Raw genomic sequence first — 21,361 nt, 5'->3', positions numbered from 1 at the left:
ACCAGTATATGATTTTGGTGTACGTTGGAAGAGGGGTAGGTAGTCTTATACGGTGAGTATATCACAAACTCTATATTTTAACTGAAAAAGTTGGGGGGTCGTCTTATACGCCCAGTCGTCTTATACGCTGGAATATACGGTAATTTGTTTTTTGCGGTTGCTTACTTCCAGCAGACCAAGTCCACTTTTGGTGGCAGTGGCAGTTGGTGTCTGATTTTAGGAATGTTTGTTTGCATTTACTTCTGAAGTCTTATGTGTGGACAGTGTCGGACCGGGAGGTGGAAAAGCTGAGGAAATCCACTTGCTGGCTAAGCAGCAATAATCATGTGTTGCTGATCACAGTGAAGACTTGCTGCAGGTTTCTATTGGGAATGATAACATAGGGTTACTGCTGCTTGGCCCGCAGGTGGATTTCCTCAGTTTTTCCACCTCCCAGTCGGACACTGTGGCCTCAATTCACTAAGCTTTATCAAACACTTTATCAAACGTTTGATAATTTACCTCATGGGTAAAATCTAATTTTGAATTCACTAAGGTGTGATATATTTATCAAATGTTTTATCGATAAAAGGTACAATAAATCTATAACACGTTAGTGAATTCAAGATTTGATTTTACCCATGAGGTAAATTATCAAATGTTTGATAAAGTGTTTGATAAAGCTTAGTGAATTGAGGCCTGTGTGTGGAGGTCCACCCCAACTCATGGATAGCTCTATTTCATAAGCCCCTGCCATCTTTGAGTAAACCACAGAATAGACTGCTAGGCCAAATTTGGCCAAAAATACTTTTTATTTATCAGAAGTCAGCAACTCCAGCATATTGACAAATTCTATGTTCATTTTTTGGGGATGAACTGCTGAAACCATTTTTTTTCTTGTAAAATTAAAGTACCCCTGACCTGGTTCCTGATACTTTTAATATTGTTTTATTATTAGTGTTGTGACTAGGACACAGCACCATCCTTCACCGCCCCCGTGGCCATATTCTGTCATCAAATATGGGCAGGGAGGAATTGGCAGCTCTTTCTCCCCTCTGCTCATCCTTAGTCCCACCCCCTCCACTTGCCGCTATAGTTACCCTTATGATTCTTGCACATAGCATGCAGGGAAGCTGTGCTGTGTGTGGGCTTGTGGTGATTGAGGTTGGAAGGATATCCGACCACAAGATCGCATGTGCAGAGAATCATATGGGGAACTGTAGCGGCGAGTGGAGGGGGCTGAATTATGGATGGGTAAAGGGGAAGAAGAACTTCCGCTTCCTCAATGGCCATATTCGACGTTCTGCTCACGAGTCGACCCAGCGGCTCGATTAGCCGCCGGATCGACTCCCACCGAGTCCCCGCACGTCCCCGCCGATGTCCGGATCGATTCCCGCTCATCCCCGCGGGCGCTCCTTATCTTCCGCTCGATTCCCCGCTATTGTCCGCCTGCGGGGATCGAGCGAGGAATCTATTCGGCGGGTCATCGGACCTGTTGGATATTATCAATCGAGCCATCAAGCGGCTCGACTGATAAGGGACAAACGCTCCGTGTATGCCCAGCATAATATTACGACTGAGCAGAAAGGATGGTGCTGCGCGTTAGTCACAGCACCAGTAACAAAACAATATTAAAAGTATTGGGGGAAGGGGGAGGGAACCAGGTCAGGGGTACTTTAAATCCATTTTTGTTGTCACCATAGCCATGGAAAATTTACAATGCAATATGTATTAAGTACTAAGTATATGGTAGCTACAAAAATGGATTCCCAAAAAATAACATAGTATTTGTCAATATGCTGGAGTTACTGACTGCTGATAACTCTATACATGTTTTTATTAAGTCAGGAATTGTTTCAAGACCTCTGAAATCATCTTCTTTTTACTGTCTGGGAGAGTGTAAGCCCAACCAGTTGCTGTGTCGGGTCGGTTTAAGGGCCACGGGGGGCCTCGGGGCAAAGGTAACTTGGGAGCCCCCCAACAACCCATAAAAGTCAGCCCCTGGGCCCCCCGAGCTTACCCACCCCCGGGGCCCCTGCACTATGGGTAGCTGCATTGTACTAACTCACCTGACCCGTCCATCTGTGCTCTGTCTTCAGCTCCTCTGCCTGTCTTTTCTCCATGCAGCACACGTAATGCATAAATAATCTGCTCCGGGTCAAGGAGAAGAGGCAAGTATTAGGGATGAAGACAGAGAGTGGAGAGAGCAGCAATTATTACAATGCAGCTACACATTGTGCAGGGGCCCCAGAGAGCAGTTGGGGGGGGGGGGAGACCACCTGGGGGAGTCCTGTGGCATGGGGGGCTCAGCAGCAGTCAGGGGCCCTGCAATTAAACTCTTTGCCTCAATGGCAGCTGTTGGTGTGATGGGACTGACTTTGCAAGTTACATACATACTAGAAGAAATCCAGAGAACATCAGGAGTTGAGGGGTACGAAAAAAAGGGGAAGCTCCAGATGGGTGGAGCATTGTAACGTCCGCTTTATTTTCATCTTTATTTTTTCCCAAAACATAGCTCAGCCACCATCTTTTGCTGCACATGGAAATTACATGCCCATTAAATTCATCAAATTTTAGCCTGTCTTCATAACGGATAACTGGATAGCTGGGTATGAAGGGGGCAATGAAAAGGGCCAAGGTATAGTATGATGAACAATTAAAAAGCACATTAAAAACACTCACAGTTCAAGGTCAGCACAGCACAACTAAATATCCTAAAAAGATGAGTTCTTAAATTTGATTAATTCAGAATTTTGTCATGTCACACGCCAAATTAAATCCCAACAACAGCTTTAAAATGACATATTGCTCATGTCTGTGTCTCATCTGGTCCCAGGGGAAATTGTAGCTTACTATTTCAGGATGCAGCAATTTCAATGTACATTTTAAAAAAATCGGTATGTTATAGCTTTTGAACATCTGGCCAAAAACACTTTTTTAATGTTTACTATTAATAACTTTAAGGTCTGTATCTCATCTGGTTCCTGAGAAAATGACAGTTTAATATTTCTGAACACAGTGATTTTTGATGAAAATTAAAATAATTAGAATTTGATAACTTTTTCAGGAAAGGTAGAAATTAACTTTTGTCCCCCCCATTTCTATTCATAAGAATCTAGGGCACTAGATAAACCAAGTTTCATCAAAATCTGAGAGGTCAAGACAGATTTCATACAAAAATGTGTTGATTTGATATGGAGTGACTTGAGCATGAAAATAGCTTTTTTCCTATCTCATTTCAATTTTAAATAATCACATCAATCTTAACATTTGACAGTTGCTTAGGTAAGGTGTTGCTAGGACTGGCCCTCGGTGCATTTGCCTCAGGTATTTTGATAAGCGCTTTGGATTTAAGTTTTAAATTGATGCGTTTCCTAGTAGCAGTTCCCTGCATTATCTGATTGCATTGGCCTGCTCATCTCTTGCTCAGGCTGTGCTATGCACACTCTATAGTACAAAGAGATCAGGAACTGTGTCAGCACCTGTCTACTCATACCTAGAATCCACTTCTGTTTCATTTCACCCTGATCTCCCACACATACAGCTATAGCAAAAGCAGGCATGTCCTGATTAATTCAGCTGTGTAAAACTAATACAACTATAAATAGTAATCTGGTGTGAGAAAATACTCAAGTACCATTTTCCTGTTGCTGAGTCACTGAATGCTTGTCCTGAACTCTGATCCCCTTATGTACATTTCTTCTTCAATGCCACAAGTATATCACACACTATCAGTTTCTTTTACTTTCAAATATTCACTAGTTATCATATAGTATTTTCTTATCACATTCCTGGTCAGGATGATTTCATATCTTTGTGACCAGAGCAACTTTTACTGTGCTTCAGTACTTTCAATGTTAACCCATTAGCAGCTTCAAACTACATTTTTTGTTTCAAAGCTGCTGGTGCAGTGTGAGACTCTGTCGGAATATCTCCCGAGCACGTGGCATGGAGCAGTTAAAGTTACCTGTTCCAGACAGCTTCTTCTCTTCCTCCACTGGCGGCTCTGAACCTCTGACAGTTCTTCTGGGTCCCGATCACATGATATGACATAAGATTGGGATCCAGGAGACTGTGTCAGCTTTACAACGCCACCTGGTGGTGGAAGAGGGGTGATGGCAGGGATGGAGGAGACTCTTCCATCACCCCTCTTACACCACCGGGTGGTGCTGTAACAGTGAATCCAGCATCCTGATCATGTCATATCATGTGATCGGAACCAAGAAGATATGTTGGGATTACACTGCCGCTGCAGTGGAGGAAGAAGGAGTTACTTTATTTGGCTGCTAAAGGTGTAATAGATATGGCTTTCTTTTAGTAGCACATTTTAATTAATGCTTACTATTCACAAAAAATGAGAACAGGAAGATTCTGATTTTATTTAAATTTCTCATGCAAAATATTTTCAGAAGACTTACTGGCCAGAGAAGGATGTTTGTCTCAATGCTGAAATACCAAACACTTCTTCTTTACATTTTCTGTTTATTATTTGGTCTCCAAATAATCATGAGTACATCAGTTTCCAAAGTGTGTAAATATAAACCAGCTCCTCACCTTATATGGGAAGGATCTACACCACTCACATACTATATTTATTGCTAATTGTACTTTGTTTATACAAGAAGACACCCAAACGTATTCCTATCAGTTACCACATTGTCTATGTGGGAGACGCCATGATCTACAACATTACAGCATGAAGCAGTAGGTCACATCAGCTCTGTCTGGTGAGTGAGTATTTAAACATCTTGTACATAAATAGAATTTGTCCCTGGTTATAACACTTACTAACACGTTTCAAACAGTCTCTAGAGTCTAGATGGAACTGGGGTTTGTGAGCTGGGTTATTGTGGCCTAGCAGGTGCACATTAGACTAGGATAGCCATACCCATTGCTAAGCCATGGGTGCAATGGTGTAAAGCATGCCTTGTTCTCTGAAATGATAAATCCCAATTCACTATCATGGGATCCTGATGGATCAGTCTGGGTTTGCTGGATGCCAAAAGAACACTGCCAGCCTGTATGCATACTGCCAAAAAGTGATGTGCTCAAATGGGAAAATTGGTTATTTTTCAGGTCTTCATGAAATTCAAGCAAATTTTCATTTTGAGCTATACGAATCATTTCAAACTACAACATGCATCAAAACCCAAACCATTTTTGTGACTCTGCTTCTGACCCATTACAGTTCTCCTTCACAAATGTCAACAAAATGCATACAAAGCTTCCTACAGCTGTAAGGAACAGTCAAAATAAAAATAAATTAATAAATAAAAGTATAGTTCCCTACATTTCACAGTGAGAGTTTTTGCTTGTTAACCTTCTTTGATTTTACAAGCCACATGACTCAATTCATTCAGTGAAAATGTTAAAAAAAATGTTTTTTCGAAGTTGTTCAAAAGTGAGAATATACTTAGAAAAAGAAAAGGTGTCAATATGAGAATGGCCAGCAAGCACTTTGCATAATAACCCACATGGCTTTCATCATTGGGGGAATAATCCCCCTCACATCCTGCACTCTTGTCCCTACCTCCGCAGATCCGAAACACAGTGGCTCACATGTTACATTTACACCAACACTGTTGGCAAATTTTGCCTACAATGAATAAAATGTTAACAGCAAGCACATCCATTTACAGTCTTTTATGTAGACACTAAAAGCAAACCTACCTTGGAAGAAGCTTTTTACCCGTAAATAGCTTACACTGAGACGAAGGATAGAAAGTTTATCCAGTTTTGAAATAATTTCTGAAGGAAAAGGGAGCAGGCTTGCCAGGCGATCTAACTCTGCATTCAAACGATCTCTGTGTCTCTTTGATGGATTTGATTTTTCACTGCCTGAAGCTGGCCTTCTGGAAAAAAAGAAAAATAAGAATTAATAATTGATCATGAGATCACCACTATTCAATATGTCAAAAACATTGCTGTAGAAACTATACATAAATATAAATGGCTATAAATGGGCAGATTTCTCACCAAAACCAACAGGCAATAAGAAATCTTTAAAACTTCACTGCACTACCTACGGCCCCAGGAAAGAAAATGACTGACAAGCATGTGTAATGAGATAATCATTCTCTTTCATCCAGAAAAAAAGTGTAAACTGTTCCTGATTGCATGGAGACATTGTAACAACTTGAAAACACTTGGTACCACACCAGCACACAGACCAGTATTGCCCAAATCCCAGGGAAGTCACTGGAGATGCTGCAGTCAGAAATTATATTTTACAAGTGATCAATAAGAATAAATACCCTGTTTCCCCGAAAATAAGACCTACCCACAAAATAAGCTGTAGCATGATTTTTCAGGATGCTTGAAATATAAGCACTACTTCAAATATAATCCCTAATTATAGTTGATAAAAAAATAGCTGTCCAGTCAGCTACAGTATACATGTAAAAAGTAAAAGCAATTGGAAATAGAATGCAGCATGACAGATAGACCCGTCACCAAGGAAAGCAGACACCCCCAAAAAATCGCATTCAGAAGTCTCCACAAAACCCAACACAATAAGGCAAGTGCCAGGCTCTTGGTAAATGTAGATTGTTGTACATGGAAAAAGGAAATAGTTACAAGAAATTCATCATGGAATTCAGAGTATGGAGAGTTATGATGATGATCCAGAATGCAATGAAATGACTATATTTGAATAAATATTGATTTTTATTTATTTTATTTTTATTTATTTTTTGTTCAAGAAAAAAATGTAGATTGTTTTATGTAAAAATAAGATATCCCATAAAACACATTTTTTTAGAGCAAACATTTTTATAAGGGCCTATCTTATTTTGGGAGTAACGTGGTATATGCAAGATTTTATGACATTAGACCTCCCACCATTTGTACAAATATGGAGTAACAATGGAGTTGCTATTGTCCTTTTGTGTGTGTGTAGACTTTGCCTTGTTCTAATGCTAGGTACACATGGTACAACTTCCTGCCAGATCAGGAGGTTGCTTCCATTATTTCTGACTTGTCTGTTAGTCTAATGAATGATAACAGGATCAATTTTGGGGAGTAATGATTGGAAAATCGATCCCATTATCCATCACAAACAGCTTGGACATGTACACACAATGCAACCTACCATCAGATTACCCATCGATCTGATGGGAAATAACATTGTGTGTACCTAACATTAGGCTTTGTACATGCTCGATGGTTCTTTGCCAGGGTGGCTAGTCGGTGGCTCCAAAGCATTGGCAAGAGATCCAGCCCACAGGATCAATTAGTCTGAGCGCAGGTAAAGGTTATTGTTTTGCTCCTTACTCCTTCTGCTCCATTGTGCCCTGCACTGTTGTCCCTTCACAGCATAACAATCCTACACAACAGACTGCTTACAGGCTAACAATGTATTTGTACAGCACCGGGCCCCAAACAGTTTAGCTTGTTCTTGCTTCTCAGCTGTGCTTTTGGCTCTGCTGTCTGTGTCCTGACCTCCTGGGTTTTTAACTTGTTTGTCCTGACCTTGATTCTGCCTTTGCTCGTTCTGCTAAGTATTATATCTTATATATATATATCACAGTATTACATTATATAATGTATATATATATATATATGTAACGATCGGTGTCAGCACGCAGAGAGAATCTGATTGTTAGTGATCTGCAGTATCACCAAGAATAGAGATATATACCCGATTATTGATGATCTGCAGAATCACTGATAATACAGATATATTACTAACCTTTGGACACCTATGTATATAAGAGTGTTTGGTGTAACAGTAATACTTTGAGAAACACACCTGATGAGCAGGTGATATTAGGCAGTATAGGCAATACTGCTTTAGAGAGTACAGGAACCTTCCAGCAGCCTGAGACTCTCCAAGGGGTGGAGTCAGGCTGGAGGTAGGAGGGACCAGAGGGTGAGTGACACCAGAAGGTGGATATCACTATCTGATCCGGAGACTATCTCTTAAGGGGAGAGATAGCTCTCGAGGTCGGGCAAGCCAGGTCGGCAACACACGGGCAGATAAAGTACAAAGACAGAAAGCTGATTCGGTATCCAAGGCAAGCAGGGTTTGGCAACGGAATATCAGATATGCAAGGTACCGAATCAGTGTTCAGAGGAATAGTCAGGAAAGCAATAAGTCATAACAGATATCAAACAATGCCTAGTCTGGGTGTGAGGTCCGTGGTCTCTACACCCTGGAACTAGTCTGATGTATAACAAGTTCCCTAATCTGGGTGTGAGGTCCGTGGTCTCTACACCCTGGAACTAGTCTGATGTATAACAGAATGATAACACAAGTTTCCTAGTCTGGGTGTGAGGTCCATGGTCTCTACACCCTGGAACTAGTCTGATGTATAAAAGAATGATAACACAAGTTCCCTAGTCTGGGTGTGAGGTCCGTGGTCTCTACACCTTGGAACTAGTCTGATGTATAACAGAATGATAACACAAGTTCCCTAGTCTGGGTGTGAGGTCCGTGGTCTCTACACCCTGGAACTAGTCTGATGTATAACAGAATGATAACACAAGTTCCCTATTCTGGGTGTGAGGTCCGTGGTCTCTACACCCTGGAACTAGTCTGATGTATAACAGAATGATAACACAAGTTCCCTAGTCTGGGTGTGAGGTCCGTGGTCTCTACACCCTGGAACAAGTCTAACATATAACAGAGCAATAATACAAGTTAACTGGCTCAGTGTGAATTCCCAGGTCCTCCTGGCTCAAACACACTGTTGGATCTGACTAAGGTCTGAGCGCTTCCACGTAGTGTTCGCAACGGCAGACAACTTGTGACTGGGCAGCAGTAACTATATATGGAGTAGTGCTCTCTGGCGCCACCCTTAAGTGATCAACCAATAGTTACCAGCTCTGGGGTCAGCTAATCGGCTCGGTCAGCTGATCCCCCCTTGCATATCATAAAAGTTCTGCCTCTCAGCGCGCGCACGCGTATTCCTAAGCCTGTGTGAACTAACAGACTCAGCCACACCAGACACACGCTGCTGCGTGCAAACCGCCGCGCTGGACGCGGAACCAGCCGCCTTGCTGTCAATACATGCGGCGGCTTTTCCGCGTTCTGCCATGTTACCAGACGCACGCTTCCGCGTGCAAACTGCCGCATTGGACGCGGAATCAGCCGCTTTGCTATCAGCACACGCGCCGTCTTTTCCGCGTTCTCTCACAGTACCCCCCCTCTGAGGAGTGGACTCCGGACATCTCCTACCCGGCTTTCCAGGATGTAAGTTACGGAATTCCCTTTTTAACTTCTCTGCGTGCATACGACATTCTGGCACCCAAGTTCTCTCCTCTATGCCATACCCCTTCCAGTGAACCAAATACTGCACGGAGTTCTGCACAAGCCGTGAGTCCAGAATCTTCTCAATTTCATACCCAGGTTGTTCATCAATCAACACATGGGGGGGGGGGGCGGAATCCACGTGCACTGCTGGCTTGAGCAAGGACACATGAAATGATCTCACACCTTGCATGCTGGTGGGGAGTTCAATGGCATAAGTGACATTATTGATTTTCCTGGTCACTGGAAAAGGACCCACAAATCTGGGACCTAACTTGGGTGAGAGTTTCTTCAGAGTCAAATGTCGTGTGGACACCCAGACCAAGTCTCCTGGAAGAAATTCCCACTCTACGGAACGTCTCTTGTCAGCCTGTTTCCTCTGACTCTGAAAAGCCCTTCCCAAATTCCTTTTAACCATTCTCCAAATCTGCTTTAAAGACTTCTGCCAATTCTCCAGGGCTGGAAACGGAGTAGAAGCCACTGGCAATGGGGTGAACTTAGGTGACCTTCCTGTCACCACCTGAAATGGGGAAAATCCTGAGGAGGAGCTTTTCAAATTGTTATGTGCAAATTCCGTAAACGGCAAGAATTTGACCCAGTCGGTTTGACCCAGAGACTGATTGGTTCTCTCGGTCTGGCCATTGGTCTGTGGGTGGTAGCCTGATGAAAAAGAAAGCTCCATGTCTAACTGATGGCAGAATGCCCTCCAAAACTTGGAAACAAATTGGACTCCCCGATCTGACACTATATTTTCCGGAATGCCATGCAGCCGGAAAACATGCTGGATGAAGAGATCGGCCAATTCCTGGGCCGAGGGGAGTCCTTTCAGGGGGACAAAATGGGCCATCTTACTGAATCGATCGACTACCACCCAAATGACCATCATGCCCTCAGACCTGGGGAGTTCGCCCACAAAATCAAAGGACAAATGGGTCCATGGCTCGCTCGGGACTGGTAAGGGCTGCAATGTCCCAACAGGTGCCTGACGGGAGGGTTTGCTCCTAGCACACACTGCACATTCTCTCACATACTCCTTGCAGTCAGTTGCCAATGACGGCCACCAAGCACACCTAGCAATGAGGTCCTGAGTTCTGGTGGCCCCAGGATGCCCAGCATTCTTGTGGGAATGGAACAACTGCAGAATTTGTAGACGAAAAGACAATGGTACAAACATGACCTCCTCAGGCTTCCCCTCTGGTACATCCTGTTGGAACAGACCTAACGTCTCTGTCCAGTCCCTCCAGGTCTCAGTGGCTGCCAGAACCACTTTCTGAGGGAGAATGGTTTCTGGGTCTGAGGGCTGTGCTGTCTCGGGCTCAAAACATCTGGATAAGGCATCAGCCTTGATGTTTTTACTACCAGGGGTATACGTGATTACAAATCTGAATCTTGAGAAAAATAATGACCACCGAGCCTGCCGGGGGCTAAGCCTCTTAGCGCCCTCAATGTATTCCAAATTCTTGTGGTCAGTGTAAACAGTAATGGTATGTTCTGCCCCTTCTAGCCAATGTCGCCATTCTTCAAAGGCCAACTTGATGGCTAGAAGTTCCCTATTGCCTATATCGTAGTTTTTCTCTGCGGGTGAAAACCTATGGGAGAAATAGGCACAAGGATGCAATTTTCCCTGCAAACCAGAACGCTGAGACAGCACAGCCCCTACCCCTACCTCTGAGACATCTACCCCCACGATAAATGTATAGGTGATATCAACATGTCTCAATATGGGTGCAGAACAGAACAATTTCTTCAGGGTGGAGAAAGCAGCATGGGCCTCAGGGGACCAGTGGTGAGTATCTGCCCCTTTCTTGGTGAGACTGGTGAGAGGTGAGATCACCGTAGAGTACCCCTTTATGAACCTCCTATAGTAGTTGGCGAACCCCAGGAACCTCTGGAACGCCTTCAGTCTTACAGGTTGGGGCCACTCCAAGACAGCTGAAATTTTTCCAGGGTCCATAGAGAGGCCAGAGTTCGAAATTATGTACCCCAGAAAGGCAACAGAGGTCACTTCGAAAATGCACTTCTCCAACTTAGCATACAGCATATTTTGTCTTAACTTTCGTAACACAAACTTAACATGTTTCCTGTGCTCTGAGAGGTTGGACGAGAAAATTAGTATGTCGTCTAAATACACCAAGACGAATTTGCCCAAAACCTCTCTGAAGACTTCATTAATCAGCTCCTGAAAGACGGCCGGGGCATTACACAACCCGAAGGGCATCACTAGGTACTCGTAGTGCCCGTCGGGCGTGTTAAAGGCCGTCTTCCATTCATCACCGTCCCTGATACGCACAAGGCTGTATGCACACCTTAAATCTAGTTTCGAGAAAATCTTAGCATTGGTGACTTGAGTAAATAAATCGTCTATTACAGGCAAAGGATAACGATTTTTTACTGTGATTTTATTTAAGCCCCGATAACCAATGCATGGACAGAGGCCTCCATCCTTCTTTTTCACAAAAAAGAAACCTGCCCCGGCTGGGGACCGAGAAGGACGAATAAAACCTTTGGCTAAATTTTCTCGGATGTATTCTTGCATGGCTATTTCTCTGGCCCAGATAAATTATAGAGATGACCTCTAGGGGGCATACAACCAGACCTGAGATCAATGGGGCAGTCAAAAGGACGGTGTGGAGGAAGTTTATCTGCTGACTTGGGACAAAACACGTCCGCAAATTCTGAATACTGATCTGGCAATCCCTCCATGTGAATCTTGGTTTTACCTAAGGTTACTTTCGCTAGACAATGATGATAACAATGGGTAGACCAGCTCGTTAGCTGACCTGTAGCCCAATTGATCTGAGGTGAGTGAATTTGTAACCATGGCATGCCAAGGATGATCGTGGAGGTTGTCATTCTTAACACCAGGAATTGTAAACTTTCTTTATGTAACACCCCTATTGTGACCCGTAATTCTGGGGTCTGAGACAAAGGGTGGTTACTCTGCAGGGGGGAATCATCCACTGCAGTGACCCGAATCTGTTGTTTTAATGGGGAGATCGGGATCCCCAATTTCTTAGCAAATTCATAATCCATAAAATTGGCTGCTGAGCCAGAATCAATGAAGGCCTCAGTGGTCTTTGTCTTATCCCTCCAAGATATAGTACAAGGGAGAAGCAAACGTTTATCATCTAGAGGTAACGACTGCACGCCTAGGGTATTACCTCCGACTACACCTAGGCAGCAGCGTTTCCCGACTTTTTGGGACAATTCTGCACTCTATGACCCCCCTCTACACAGTATAGACAGAGCTGTTCTGTTTCTCTGCGCCTCCGTTCCACCCGGGACAATCTTGTATTGGTTCTGGTGGAGGTGAAGCGGGTGGAGATGGAACAGATGGAGGTGCAGTGTAGGACACATATCTCACATTGTTCCTACCCCGGGTCTGCCTTTGATAACGTAGACGACGATCAACCCTGATTGCTAATGAAATAGCCTCATCGATGGATTTTGGCTCAGGATGACCCAACATTAGCTCTGAGACCGCGTCTGACAGCCCTGACAAAAAACAGTCTAGTAGTGCAAATGTACCCCATCTAGCTGAAACTGACCATTTTCTGAATTCAGCTGTGTAAATTTCGACCGGATCCTTGCCCTGCCGCAAAGTTTTGAGTTTCCGCTCAGCGGTAGAGGCAATGTCCGGATCATTGTAAATTATAGCCATGGCTTTAAAAAATGCCTCAACCGAGGCTAAAGCCCCATCCCCAGGCTGGAGATTATATGCCCAGGTCTGGGAATCCCCTGACAATAGTGTCTTAATAAACGTAATTCTTTGAGCTACGGTTCCTGAAGAATTAGGTCTCAACTCAAAGCATGATAACACTCGATTTCTAAAGTTCTGAAAGTCAGATCTGTGGCTAGAAAACCGTTTAGGTACAGACATGCGTATGTCTGTGCTAGGAGGAGATCGCACTGTATCCACAGCCGTCTGTAGGGCTTGTGCAGACCCAGACAAGGCATTGATCTGGGTCTGATGGTTGTCCAGCACTTGGATGAAATTTTCCACCGAGGTGGTGGGTGCATTCAGACGGCTGTTGAGTGCGTCCATTTGGGTTTGGTCTGCCGTTCTGTAACGATCGGTGTCAGCACGCAGAGAGAATCTGATTATTGGTGATCTGCAGTATCACCAAGAATACAGATATATACCCGATTATTGATGATCTGCAGAATCACCAATAATACAGATATATTACTAACCTCTGGACACCTATGTATATAAGAGTGTTTGGTGTAACAGTAATACTTTGAGAAACACACCTGATGAGCAGGTTATATTAGGCAGTATAGGCAATACTGCTTTAGAGAGTACAGGAACCTTCCAGCAGCCTGAGACTCTCCAAGGGGTGGAGTCAGGCTGGAGGTAGGAAGGACCAGAGGGTGAGTGACACCAGAAGGTGGATATCACTATCTGATCCGGAGACTATCTCTTAAGGGGAGAGATAGCTCTCGAGGTCGGGCAAGCCATGTCGGCAACACACGGACAGATAAAGTACAAAGACAGAAAGCTGATTCGGTATCCAAGGCAAGCAGGGTTTGGCAACGGAATATCAGATATGCAAGGTACCGAATCAGTGATCAGTGGAATAGTCAGGAAAGCAATAAGTCATAACAGATATCAAACAATGCCTAGTCTGGGTGTGAGGTCCGTGGTCTCTACACCCTGGAACTAGTCTGATGTATAACAAGTTCCCTAATCTGGGTGTGAGGTCCGTGGTATCTTCACCCTGGAACTAGTCCGATGTATAACAGAATGATAACACAAGTTTCCTAGTCTGGGTGTGAGGTCCGTGGTCTCTACACCCTGGAACTAGTCTGATGTATAACAGAATGATAACACAAGTTCCCTAGTCTGGGTGTGAGGTCCGTGGTCTCTACACCTTGGAACTAGTCTGATGTATAACAGAATAATAAAACACAAGTTCCCTAGTCTGGGTGTGAGGTCCGTGGTCTCTACACCCTGGAACTAGTCTGATGTATACCAGAATGATAACACAAGTTCCCTAGTCTGGGTGTGAGGTCCGTGGTCTCTACACCCTGGAACTAGTCTGATGTATAACAGAATGATAACACAAGTTCCCTAGTCTGGGTGTGAGGTCCGTGGTCTCTACACCCTGGAACTAGTCTGATGTATAACAGAATGATAACACAAGTTCCCTAGTCTGGGTGTGAGGTCCGTGGTCTCTACACCCTGGAACTAGTCTGATGTATAACAGAATGATAACACAAGTTCCCTAGTCTGGGTGTGAGGTCCGTGGTCTCTACACCCTGGAACTAGTCTAACATATAACAGAGCAATAATACAAGTTAACTGGCTCAGTGTGAATTCCCAGGTCCTCCTGGTTCAAACACACTGTTGGATCTGACTAAGGTCTGAGCGCTTCCACGTAGTGTTCGCAACGGCAGACAACTTGTGAGTGGGCAGCAGTAACTATATATAGAGTAGTGCTCTCTGGCGCCACCCTTAAGTGATCAACCAATAGTTACCAGCTCTGGGGTCAGCTGATCGGCTCGGTCAGCTGATCCCCCCCTTGCCCATCATAAAAGTTCTGCCTCTCAGCGCGCGCACGCGTATTCCTAAGCCTGTGTGAACTAACAGACTCAGCCACACCAGACACACGCTGCTGCGTGCAAACCGCCGCGCTGGACGCGGAACCAGCCGCCTTGCTGTCAATACATGCGGCGGCTTTTCTGCGTTCTCTCACAATATATATATATATATATATATATATATATATATATATATATATTTTTTTTTTTTTTTTTTTGTTTTGTTTGGATAGTTAGGCTTGTAGTTTCGGTTGTTAGGCTTTGGTTGTTTGGGATTCCACCACTTGTTTGCCATATTTTGAGTGTACAGTGCATTCTCCACACACTTTTTTTACTATATTAAGCTGTCTCATTTTGGGGTTGATTCACAAAGACTACTTATTTTTTACCTTAACTGCAAGGAGTGCTAATGCATGAGATAAACAAATAAGGAGAGATAATTCATGAGATAAATAGATAAAGAGATCTAAACCATGAGTTATGTCAAATAAAGAGAGCTTAACAATGAGTTATGTCAAATAAGGAGAGCTAAACCATAAGTTAAGTTAGACAAGGAGAGGTAAATTGTGAGTTAATAAATAGGGTGAGATAATTAACATAAAAAGGTTTGTGAATCAGTCCCTTTTTGATTTATGCTGCAAACAGATTAGTTTGCAGCAGTGTGCTTGTGCTGATGTAACACTGGCTGGTAGAGCAAGAGGGCATTCAGTATGAAGTGAAACAACAAGAAGAGGGCTGTATTTTGGGTTATGGAATTTAGATCACTACTACATGGATTAGAATAAAGCATCAAAGTACTCCACATGGATATTGCAGGTATCGGATAATCTAATCTAATCTAAGAAAACTGAATGAAAGCCTACTGCCAGAAATAGAGTATGTGCATGATTTGCAAGTTTCAGAATTAAAATAATGCTCAAGGTAGGACACCAGTTGGAGCACTGTAAAGTAAACTAATTGCCATTTTACCACAAATTGCACACTCTAGATGAAACTTCCTCTACACACTTCCTCCACACTGTTTAATCTAACTAATTTAACATGCCATCTTAAAAGTTGTAGGAATAATACATGTAACAAGTTAAAATATGAGCAAGCCTTTACCAGTAATACTTTCCTATTTCTTTGCCCTCTCATAACTCTTTGTGCTACATCTAAGAAACCTTTCCCAGACCCCCCCCCACACACACACACACACACACACACATACACATTAATGCCACCATATGATACACTGGGGGTCACCATAACAAGTATAACCCACTCCACAAAGCTGGAGCAGGTAAAAAGTGTACGTGCTGTAAGCCCTCTTCCCCAACCCTGCCGCCCTTGAAAAAGTGGGATCATGGGAGTCTGGACCACTGTGATTCTGCAGTGGCCTGCCTGGAAGCCTCAACACAACATGCAGTTGCATTTTGGTGATTTACTACTTAGCTCAGGTCAGAAAATGAGATATCTGTACAGTAATGGATTTCAGATTCAGTACACATTCACCCAGTTGCTCAGTGCCATGCAATATTCACCAGGTGCTTCCATAATTACCAGCGAATGTTGCTGCTAGTGTGGATCTAGAGCTGTGAATCGGGACAAGCTGTTTAGAAATAGCACAGATTTGTAAATAAATGGATGGGGGATGCAATTCCTCTTCAGCGCCCTGCACAGTGTTCACAGGCCCGGCCCTAGACTTTTTGCCGCCTGAGGCAATTTTCAGTAATATCCCCCCCCCCCCCCCCAAGCCGTTGTTGTGGGGGGCCGCCCGAGCTGGAGGGGATAGCGGGCAGGAAGGGGGTATTGGGCCTAGCGGCGGGGAGGGGGGTCGGACCCCCCCCTCCCTCGCCTGGGTCCCCTGTCCTCCGCTCCCCTCCAGCTTTAAAAAGGTCCGTGCTGTGGCTGCAGCTATTCGCCTGCGGCGTAGCAGGAAGTGACGTCAGTGGAGCGCACGCTGGCCTGGAACGAGGAAGAGGTGAGTAAACCCCGCCCGTTGCCTCTTACGAATAGCTGCAGCCACAGCACGGACCTTTTTAAAGCTGGAGGGGAGCGGAGGACGGGGGACCCAGGCGAGGGAGGGGGGGGTCCGACCCCCCTCCCCGCCACTAGGCCCAATACCCCCTTCCTGCCCGCTATCCCCTCCAGCTCGGGCGGCCCCCCACACACATGGACGGGCGGGTGCCGCCCCCCCAGAAGTGCCGCCTGAGGCAAAAGTTTCATCCTGCCTCATGGGCGGGCCGGCCCTGAGTGTTCACCCATTTATAAAGCATATTTGCTATCATTATTCATCAGTTAAGTCAGCTGTTCTGAATATACAGTGGGTTGCAAAAGTATTCGGCCCACTTGAAGTTTTCCACATTTTGTCACATTACTGCCACAAACATGAATCAATTTTATTGGAATTCCACATGAAAGACCAATACAAAGTGGTGTACACGTGAGAAGTGGAACGAAACTCATACATGATTCCAAACATATTTTACAAATAAATAACTGCAAAGTGGGGTGTGCGTAATTATTCAGCCCTGAGTCAATACTTTGTAGAACCACCTTTTGCTGCAATTACAGCTGCCAGTCTTTTAGGGTATGTCTCTACTAGCTTTGCACATCTAGTGACTGAACTCCTTGCCCATTCTTCTTTGCCAAACAGCTCCAGCTCCGTCAGTTTAGATGGACAGTGTTTGTGAACAGAAGTTTTTAGATCTTGCCACAGTTTCTCGATTAGATTTAGATCTGGACTTTGACTGGGCCATTCTAACACATGGATATGTTTTGTTGTAAACAATTCCATTGTTGCCCTGGCTTTATTTTTAGGGTTGTTGTCCTGCTGGAAGGTGAACCTCCGCCCCAGTCTCAAGTCTTTTGCAGACTCCAAGAGGTTTTCTTCCAAGATTTCCCTGTATTTGGCTCCATCCATCTTCCCATCAACTCTGACCAGCTTCCCTGTCCCTGCTGAAGAGAAGCACCCCCAGAGCATGATGCTGCCACCACCATATTTGACAGTGGGGATGGTGTGTTCAGAGTGATGTGCAGCGTTAGTTTTCCACCACACATAGCGTTTTGCATTTTGGCCAAAATGTTCCATTTTGGTCTCATCTGATCAGAGCACCTTCTTCCACATGTTTATTGTGTCCCCCACATGGCTTGTGGCAAACTGCAAATGGGACTTCTTATGCTTTTCTGTTAACAATGGCTTTCTTCTTGCCATTCTTCCATAAAGGCCAACTTTGTGCAGTGCATGACTAATAGTTGTCCTATGGACAGATTCCCCCACCTAAGCTGTAGATCTCTGCAGCTCATCCAGTCACCATGGGCCTCTTGGCTGAATTCTGGACTTCATGGTGTTGTTGCTCCCAATATTCTCTTGGACAACCTCTGAGGCCATCACAGAGCAGCTGTATTTGTACTGACATTAAATTACACACAGGTGCACTGTATTTAGTCATTACCACTCATCAGGCAATGTCTATGGGCAACTGACTGCACTCAGACCCAAGGGGGCTGAATAATTATGCACACCCACTTTGCAATTATTTATTTGTAAAAAAAAAATGTTTGGAATCATGTATGATTTTCGTTCCACTTCTAACGTGTACACCACTTTGTATTGATTTCATGTGGAATTCCAATAAAATTGATTCATGTTTGTGTACAACATTCTGGAATGGCCATCTCAGTCCCCAGACCTGAATATAATTGAACATCTGTGGTGTGAGTTAACCACCCTGGCGTTCTGATTAAATCGCCAGGGTGGCTGCGGGAGGGTTTTTTTTAAATTAAAAAAAAACTATTTCATGCAGCCAACTGAAAGTTGGCTGCATGAAAGCCCACTAGAGGGCGCTCCGGAGGCGATCTTCCGATCGCCTCCGGCGCCCAGAATAAACAAGGAAGGCCGCAATGAGCGGCCTTCCTTGTTTTGCTTATATCGTCGCCATAGCGACGAGCGGAGTGACGTCATCGACGTCAGCCGACGTCCTGACGTCAGCCGCCTCCGATCCAGCCCTTAGCGCTGGCCGGAACTTTTTGTTCCGGCTGCGCAGGGCTCAGGCGGCTAGGGGGGCCCTCTTTCGCCGCTGCTCGCGGCGAATCGCCGCAGAGCGGCGGCGATCAGGCAGCACACGCGGCTGGCAAAGTGCCGGCTGCGTGTGCTGCACTTTATTTCATGAAAATCGGCCCAGCAGGGCCTGAGCGGCGACCTCCGGCGGTACTGGACGAGCTGAGCTCGTCCAGACCGCTCAGGTGGTTAAAGAGAGCTGTTCATGCTCAGAAGCCATCAAACCTGTATGAACTAGAGATGTTTTGTAGGTCCAAAATACCTTCAACCAGAATCCAAACTCTCATTGGAACATACAGGAAGCGTTTAGAGGCTGTAATTTCTTCAAAAGGAGGATCTACTAAATATTGATTTTGTTTCTTTTTTGTGGTGCCCACATTTATGCACCTGCCTAATTTTGTTTAAACAATTATTGAGCACTTTCTGTAAATCCAATAAACTTAATTTCACTTCTCAAATATCACTGTGTGTGTCTCCTATATGATACATTTAACCACTTGAGGACCACAGTGCTAAACCCCCCCTAAAGACCAGGCCATTTTTTAGAAATTTGCCACTGCAGCTTTAAGGCCAAGCTGCAGGGTCGCACAACACAGCACACAAGTTATCCCCCCTCACACACACACACACACACACACACACACACACTTTTCTCCCCACCAACAGAGCTTCCTGTTGGTGGGGTCTGATTGTTCCCACTGTGTTTATTTTTTTTTATAAATATTTTTATTATTTATTTTTAAATTAAAATGCTTATTTATTTCTCCCTCCCCGCAGCCAGCCAATCATGGCGATCGGCTGTCATAAGCTTCAGCTTATGAAAGCTGATCGTTTTCTCGTGTCCCAGGGGGACAGCCGTGTCACACGGCTGTCCCCAGTACAGCGCTGCTGCAGATTGCAGCGCTGTACAGCCCTATTAGACGGCTGTTTCGTCGCCTTACAGTCTCCCGAGCAGCGATTGCCGCTCGGAGACTGAAGGCGGGGCGGAGCTCGGCCTCTCAAACAGGAGATGCGCACGCAGCCTGCACGCAATCTCCTGCAGTAGCCGGCCCTAGGACTTGACGCCAAATGGCATTAGGCGGTCCTTGGGCTGCTGCCACGGTCACCCCCATTGGCATGACGCAGTCTTCATGTCCCTGTGTAAGCCCCCACTGCTGGTTGACAAGACGCACCTGTACAGCCTGAATGAGTTTGGGAGGCTAAAACTGGACATGTATATAACTCTAGTTTGGGTTAAGTAGTAAACTACAGTTCAATCCAAGTTATGTAGATTAGGAATATTTATTGTTAAACATAAATTTAGGTCAGGACAGTTTTCAGTTGGCTTAATTGGCAGGAGAAAAATATTTATATGTTAAAAAACATTAACAGTGCTCCCAGTAAATGCTTATCTTTTCAATCCCTATTTCAAAGGAACAATTCCTAATTAGGAAGAAAATCACTCTTGACTGTGGATTCATGGAAAGACTTTTGGAAGAGAGAATTAGGCTCAGAAATTGAATTGTTTTTTTTCCAAATTCCTAACATAAAGAACATGAACTCTTAAGAGGTCCAGCACCTTTTTGACATAAATGCCATGTACCTCTAGTATGGCAAAGAAGATGAGAATCCTCTTCTATACAGACTACCATAAAGAGGGCGATGATGCCCCTAAAATATAATTCTGAAAAGTTGAAACATAGCCGGGGTATTGCACAAGATAAAGGGCTTAAGACAAAGGTATGACTGATTAAAAGTTCCAGAAGCAGGTGCGAAATGTAGCTTTCAATTCATCCCCATTTTGGAAACTGCCCATAATATAAGCATTTCAGAGTTCCAACTTTGCAAACTTCCTGGTGGATCTGAGGCATTTAACCAATTCTGGGCAAAGTGATAAAATATGATTATATTTTTCCATAGTTCGTTTAGTCATCATGTACTGTAGTGCTCCACAATACAGGCAATAGTGGCTAAAAAGACATAATATTCATATCCTTACAACAGGAACACTACTTATATAAATACTGTAAAATGTAATAATAATATTCAGCAAAATATGTAACTAGATATAAAGGTTATAGTGTCCTAACAGCCGATTTGTACTCATTGTGTATGTTCTCTTGCTTGGATATTATAACCTGTTCAAAAGCATTTAAAGTTTTATTAACAATTTTGGAGGTGCCCAGAGGAAAAAAGACACAAAAAATGTACAGGCTTTCTACTCTTCATGTCATAAGAAAACCTATCCTCCCTAACTCCTACCAACGTGTGAGATAAGTGTCATACTTGCCTCTGTTTTATTGTTATGTTTTTGTGATTTATAAATCAAATCGTTAAGGCACTGCTTACAGCTGCAGTTGTTTCCAGTGTTGCTCGGATACCTCATTATCCTATTCGAGTTTGGTCGAATTCGGATAGTAAACTATCCGAATTCACTCGAAGTTCAATATTCAAGTTAATCGAATATCCCATTCGACCTCAGATATCCGACGTCACTGTCAGAGTCTGTATTCGAGTAAAATATTCGAGCTGGCCTTAAATAGCTTTTAAAACTTGTAATGGAGGTC

At 44.1% G+C, this 21,361-nt stretch overlaps 1 protein-coding gene across 5 annotated transcripts in view; it reads right to left on the bottom strand.

Annotated features, from left to right (window-relative positions):
• Positions 1–21,361, bottom strand: part of AHRR (aryl hydrocarbon receptor repressor) — a 456,078-nt gene that overhangs the window by 362,379 nt on the left and 72,338 nt on the right. For 3 of the 5 annotated variants that reach the window (XM_068236645.1, XM_068236646.1, XM_068236643.1), the window contains exon 3: positions 5,650–5,831. In XM_068236645.1, coding sequence (XP_068092746.1) covers positions 5,650–5,831 — 182 coding nt within the window. Of the gene's footprint in view, positions 1–5,649; positions 5,832–21,361 lie in introns of those variants that run through there. The other 2 variants (XM_068236644.1, XM_068236647.1) reach the window with 2 other exon arrangements.

This window comes from Hyperolius riggenbachi, chromosome 5, assembly GCF_040937935.1.
Source record: "Hyperolius riggenbachi isolate aHypRig1 chromosome 5, aHypRig1.pri, whole genome shotgun sequence".
Taxonomy (NCBI): domain Eukaryota; kingdom Metazoa; phylum Chordata; class Amphibia; order Anura; family Hyperoliidae; genus Hyperolius; species Hyperolius riggenbachi.
This window is presented reverse-complemented; position numbering and strand designations above follow the sequence as displayed.